The 6,277-nt window shown below is 45.3% G+C and overlaps 1 protein-coding gene across 1 annotated transcript in view; it reads right to left on the bottom strand.

Moving 5' to 3' along the window:
* Positions 1 to 6,277, bottom strand: part of pcm1 (pericentriolar material 1) — a 31,963-nt gene continuing 25,686 nt past the window's right edge. Inside the window, 9 exon segments of the mRNA XM_077013601.1 lie at positions 1 to 764; positions 2,467 to 2,590; positions 2,681 to 2,773; positions 2,954 to 3,159; positions 3,281 to 3,371; positions 3,455 to 3,588; positions 3,686 to 3,827; positions 5,191 to 5,250; positions 5,881 to 6,066. Of these exon segments, the coding sequence (XP_076869716.1) occupies positions 739 to 764; positions 2,467 to 2,590; positions 2,681 to 2,773; positions 2,954 to 3,159; positions 3,281 to 3,371; positions 3,455 to 3,588; positions 3,686 to 3,827; positions 5,191 to 5,250; positions 5,881 to 6,066 (1,062 nt within the window). The 3' untranslated portion in view covers positions 1 to 738.

The raw sequence follows: 6,277 nt of genomic DNA, 5'->3' as shown, positions 1-6,277 counted from the left end.
GGTAAAAAAAAAAAAAAAAAAAAAATCAACGTTTTATTTGTTTTTCTTAAACCCTTAACATGAACATTGAGAATTACATGACAACTGAACCAGGGTGAGAACACAAATAGCTGAAATAGCCAATATTAAATCATTAAAAAAATAAAAGGTAAAAACAGTAGAGACATGTTCTTACACAAGCGCATGAAGAGGCCTTCACCCTGGACAGGAGACGGAGGTGGTCTTCAGGGTGGGAGACCACCGGCACAAAGAGCAGCTTGGTTTCAAACCAACTGTTAACCGGATCAGTGCTCTGGATTAGTTGGGGATGAGAGGGGTGTGGCCATAGATCCTGATTTATGTAGCTTGTTATGGGTCAAAATGTATTAATGAAGGGACCAGAGAGAATTACAGAGAAAAAAAGAGCGAGAGAGAGCAAACGCCATGTTTAAGACCAGTCGTAGTGGTCTGAAGGGGTTTCCAGTGTGAGGCGTGGCTTGGGGGCAGGAGGCGGAGCACAGAAGTTCACAGGCCCAGAACACCATAAACCACGCCCCTTTCAAAGGTGGCCCCTCCCACATCCACTCTAAAACATCAACATAAAACCCGAACAACCTGCTCAAACAAGCCGGGGTAGACGTCATGGAAACGCAACAACATCCTGCCTTGACACAGTCTAATGTGAACGCCTTGAGGAATTAAATAACATCGTTAAGAAGAAAGGTGCTTCTGTTTTAGTGTCACCGTGTCACCGACACTTCATGCACTCTGGGCTCCAACCGATTCTGCAGAGAAAAGAAAACGTGTTCGTGTATAAGCGTACGTAAGAATCAGACAGGTCAGTTTCAGTTCCAGCATCGGTCCCTGTCCCTGCATTATGGACCTTTACGGAGTGTTCTGGCGGAATTAAGCCTTGTTTATACTTTCGCGAGTGACCGTAGCGCCCACCTCGTGCGAATCTCCGTGAACGGCGGAGGCGTTTATACTTTCCGTGTCACATTCTTTGCAGTGTTGTCCAAAGCGATATGTGGTAGTATAACATGGGTTAAAGCAAGAAATTTTCATTTGACTGAAAATTTTTCCTGGCAAAAGACAATGCCAGCAATTACTGACAATGTGGTGTAGTTGGGACAAAGCCTCTTTTGCCTAATTCCACACAATAAACACATTTATCCAAACAGCCTATGTAAGGATAGAAGAGATAATATATGAAGCAACAAAATGCAACACCTGAGCAATAAATGTACATAAATGTTTATATAATGGAGTTATCTGGGGGTGCTCTTCCAGAAAATTATTTAAAGATCAAGTCAAATTTAGTGAATCCTGGTGAGTTTTAAAAGGTATGAAGCTCTCTTGTTTTTATCAGATTCACTATCACAAAAACATAAGCCGTAAGATTACTTGCTTTAAGTAGGTATGTTACAAAAAAATTAAATATCCAAAAATGGCAAATTAAATCGCACCACTGGATAGAACTTTTAAAAACAAACAGAACAACACCATCCATGTTAAATTTGTTTAGAAATAAAAAAGTTGACATTTTAAATATAAGAAATGCGCCTATTTTCTTCGACTGTATTAAAGCTAAATGAAGAAAAGTCTGTGATCGGTGGAGAGATTCTTGAGTATAAATAACCATAACTTCTATATTTCACTACAAATTCAAATAAAAATTGAAATGTAGTCACTTTATAGTATGGACATGAGATTATAATATTCAAAATGAATGAACAAATGAATATTTAATGATTAGTTCATTGCGCTGAAGCGCGGCGCACGCGAAGTTACAAAATTCGAGAGGTGCACGACCTTCGCGAATCGACAGCGCGCGAGGCTCTCGCGCACGGGTGGAGCCACCGCGATTACGTCATTTTCAGCATTTTTTGAGGGGAATTTTGTAACTTCGCACGCCCCGCGCTTCAGCGCAATGAACAGTTCTATTGTTTTACGTTAACAAATACGAGCCTCTTGTAATTCCAGGACAAAACATGAGAGAACGTGAAGACGTTAAGATTAGGCGTTTTGAAAATAAACAACCATTAAATAATGTGATAAAAAGCTAATTATTTTGAATCATTTCGAGTATATGTATAAATATTTAACTTAGTTTAGCATGCTGGGAAATATTTAAATGGATCTTTAAAGTGACATACAAGTGCTTGAATTCCACAATGTAAAGGTGTATGAACCCTGCACACATGACTTTGTTCATTGCGCTGAGGCACGGCGCGCGCGAAGTTCCAAAATTCGAGAGGTACACAACCTCGCAAATCGACAGCGTGCGAGGCCCTCGCGCACGAGCGGTGCCACTGCGATTACGTCATTTTCGCCGCGCGGACCCTCGCAACGCTTACGACGCGTTAAGTATAAACCAGGCTTTAGGCTTCACAACCTTTCACTAAGTAGGAGATGTGTACAGGTTCTAGGCCCTGGGCTCTTGTGTGTTGTAGTGGGGTGTGTGTGTGTGTGTGTGTGTGTAGTTACCAGGCTCTTTGAGAGCTTGCGCGTTGCCCACGAGGCCACTCAGATCGTCTGTATTCCCATTCAGGATCTCCACAGTCAGATTATTGTTCCTCTGTTCAGCAGAGATGCGCTTACACAGCTCTTCCTGCACGCGCGCACACACACACACGTTCATTTGTTGGTACCATCTGGCTGACTTTCACCTGTCTCCTCAGTACAGTGGCAGTGTGCTCACCTCACACATGACTGAGAGCTGAAGAGGGAGGTCTTCAACCTTTACAAAGTCCTCCTCATCCGATCTCTGACTGGTGCTGCCAGACCCCACATCCTAGAGTTCAGATAAAACACACACACACACACACACACACACACACACCTTCAGTCCCTCCCACACTGAACAGCATCCTACTGTCCAAGAACAACTTGTACGAGATGCAGATAGACGGAGTGTGTGGTGTACATACACCAGTATCGGTGTGTGTGTGCGTGTGTGTGTGTGTATACGTACATCAACATTAACCATGACAGGAGAGTCTGTGTGAGGGCTGGCCGTAGCAGAACCCTGAGGACTCTCCTGTGCTACAGGGGCATCGGGGCCCGTGGGCACGGCAGGGGCAGTAGAATTCTCCCCCCTTTCCTTTTCAGCTCCTCCCACCTCCTGCTCCTCCTCTGGAGACTCCACCCCCTCTAGGGACTCTGACTTAGTGCTTCTGCCTGCAGGGTCATAGGGAGAGAGAGGGAGGGAGGGAGAGAGGGGTAAGTACTGACAAGTGTATGAAGACGGTCATGAGTTATTGCGGTGCAGAAGTGTGTAGAGTGGTGTGGGGGAACACACCCTCGCTGCTCTCTCCACACTGCTGGTCCGGTCCTGACTCTCCTTCCGGTCCGGTCGCCTGGTCCGGTCCATTTGGTGAAAGTCCGTTACACTGCAGTAATTCACATCATCATTCACACTGTGGCATCAATGCTGCGGCAGGTTTCTCTAGACGTGTGAAGGCAGTCGGCCCACCTGCTGCTCTGAAATGCTGTCAGGAGCCTGTAAAGAGGTCTGTACCTCCATCGGCCCGGCCGTGACCTCCTCCACCATCTCCTCCTCCTCTCCGCTGACATAGTTGTTGAGTGGCTGTGTCTCTTTGGACAGACCTGAGACGAGTCGCCGCATTAGCCATCAACACACACACACACACACACACACACACACACACACACACACACACACACACGCTCCAAGTGAACTCACTTATGGAGAGAGGGCGGCTGCCTCCGTCCTCTTCCTCCTCCTCTTCCTCTGAGGCAGGGCTGCTCTGTGCCTCCTGTTGGTCGGCTGCCTCCATCTCCACGATGTGGCAGGATGGGTCTCCCAGTTCTGCCTCATCATGGTCCTGCAGTCAACACACACACGTTGAATAACTTTTAGATTATATTGATTATTTCGATTTGAAGGTGTGACCTTGGTCAAAGGAGAGTGGGACCCACGACTCGCATCAGATTCTGAAAACCCTTGAAACCCCCCCCCCCACAACATAATGACCTCACTCCCCCCCTCCCCAACATGACCTCACTCCCCCAACATAATGACTTCACACAGACAAGGCAATAACCCTGCAAAATAACCAATTCTAACTTTTAATTCTGAATACATTATAGTATTTTTATTAGGCTTGTCCCGATTTGATATTTGGATCGGATCGGCTGCCGATATTTGCAAAAAATGCTTATCGGTATCGGATCGGCAGGCACGAAAAAATGCAGATCCAGACTCCCGATCCAGTTTTTTTTTTTTTTTTAAAGAACGATCCGGGTTTTCCAGCGCACCCATTAGATAATCCATTCCAAGGCAACTTAATAGCTAAAATAAATATATTAGATCTGACGCATTAAATCTAGCTACCAAGCAAGTAAGTTAAGTAAAACAGACAGAGGCTGAAAAAGTAGCGTAAACAACTAAATATCCAACTAATTTTGTACATTGAATCCTCTGCTAAAACACCTGAGCTTTACAGCACAGTTAGTCACAAGCATGCAAAGATAAATTTAGCTAGAGAAACAAAACCAAACCCCAATTATAACGTGTATACATCGAGTAAAGGCGATAACCCAGCAACAGACTAATGCGTGATCAGAGGTGTCAATTCCAGGTTCAGAAAGTAAAAGTCCTCACCAGGATTTTGCTCAGGCTTCCTGGATTGTGTTGATTCCACTAATTAGAAACTGGATTGCACTAATTAGAAAATCTAGCAAGCTTGAGCAAAATCCTGGTGAGGACTTTTACTTTCTGAACCTGGAATTTACACCTCTGTGCGTGATTTCGCACATGCACGGTTTTGGAGGAACAGGGGGAACTGAATTGACCGCAACACCGGTATCGGTATCAGTATCAGCCGATATTGGTATCGGATCGAAAGTGCAAATAAATATCAGTTCCTGATCGGAAGTTCAAAAAGCTGGATTGGGACATCCCTAAATTTTATTCCCCCTTTTCATCATGGATTATTTTGACTTTCATTTCAAACCAACATTACCTGGTTGTGCTGTATAAACAACCTGCCATTTAGATGGCAATTCTTACAGTTACATAGCAAGCTGTGTTATGGAACTAGTATTAGCATTAAAAAAAACTACAACATAAGTAACATTTTGGCCATATTTTCGTTATATTGTATAACAGGGACAGAACCCTGGAGAAAAACTACACCACTCGTCTTCCGATCACAGCTGAGATCAGAGACACAGGGAAGGTCTTACCTTATCCTCATCAAAATAGGACGGAGAGAAGGTCTTTTCTGCATCTTCAGGTTTCTTCACCTAATGGAAAAACAGCACTGGTCACAAAGCTATTTATGACAGGCCTGCATACTGTACCCAGCGTTAGCTGTTCTTTAACGGGTTCACCCTCCCGACTCTGTACCCAGCGTTAACTGTTCTTTAACGGGTTCACCCTCCCGACTCTGTACCCAGCGTTAGCTGTTCTTTAACAGGTTTACCCTCCCGGCCCTGTACCCAGCGTTAGCTGTTCTTTAATGGGTTTACCCTCCCAACTCTGTACCCAGCGTTAGCTGTTCTTTAACGGGTTCACCCTCCCGACTTGGTACCTAGCGTTAGCTGTTCTTTAACGGGTTTATCCTCCTGACGCTGTACTCAGCGTTAGCTGTTCTTTAACGGGTTCACCCTCCCGACTTGGTACCTAGCGTTAGCTGTTCTTTAACGGGTTTATCCTCCTGACGCTGTACTCAGCGTTAGCTGTTCTTTAACGGGTTCACCCTCCCGACTTGGTACCTAGCGTTAGCTGTTCTTTAACGGGTTTATCCTCCTGACGCTGTACTCAGCGTTAGCTGTTCTTTAACGGGTTCACCCTCCCGACTTGGTACCCAGCGTTGACTGTTCTTTAACGGGTTCACCCTCCCCACACTGTAGTCAGCGTTAGCTGTTCTTTACCTCCGCAGCAGGAGTGTGTGCTGCTGGCGTCATGTCCCTGCGCCTCTTGGCACGGTGAGCGTTCAGGTCAATGTCCTGCATGAGCCTGAAGAAAGCGAGTTCGTTGAAGAGGATCTCAGAGATCTCCACCAGCAGGTCCTCACCACAGTCCTGCAGGGTACGGCCTGCAAACCTGTTCAGAGAGTCCTACACACACACACACACACACACGCACACAGATTAATGAAAATGTATCCACTGAATGCCTACTGTTTAGTAGTCCAGTCAGGGTATCTGCACATTTTTAAATCTCAAATTCAATGACTTAAGACCTTTTTAATACCTCTCACAAGAAAAAATAATACTATCACCGGGGATGCAGGTGTGTTCCACATCGTTGCCGGGGGGGGTTGGCGAA

This window comes from Brachyhypopomus gauderio, chromosome 1 (assembly GCF_052324685.1).
Source record: "Brachyhypopomus gauderio isolate BG-103 chromosome 1, BGAUD_0.2, whole genome shotgun sequence".
Lineage (NCBI taxonomy): Eukaryota > Metazoa > Chordata > Actinopteri > Gymnotiformes > Hypopomidae > Brachyhypopomus > Brachyhypopomus gauderio.
This window is presented reverse-complemented; position numbering and strand designations above follow the sequence as displayed.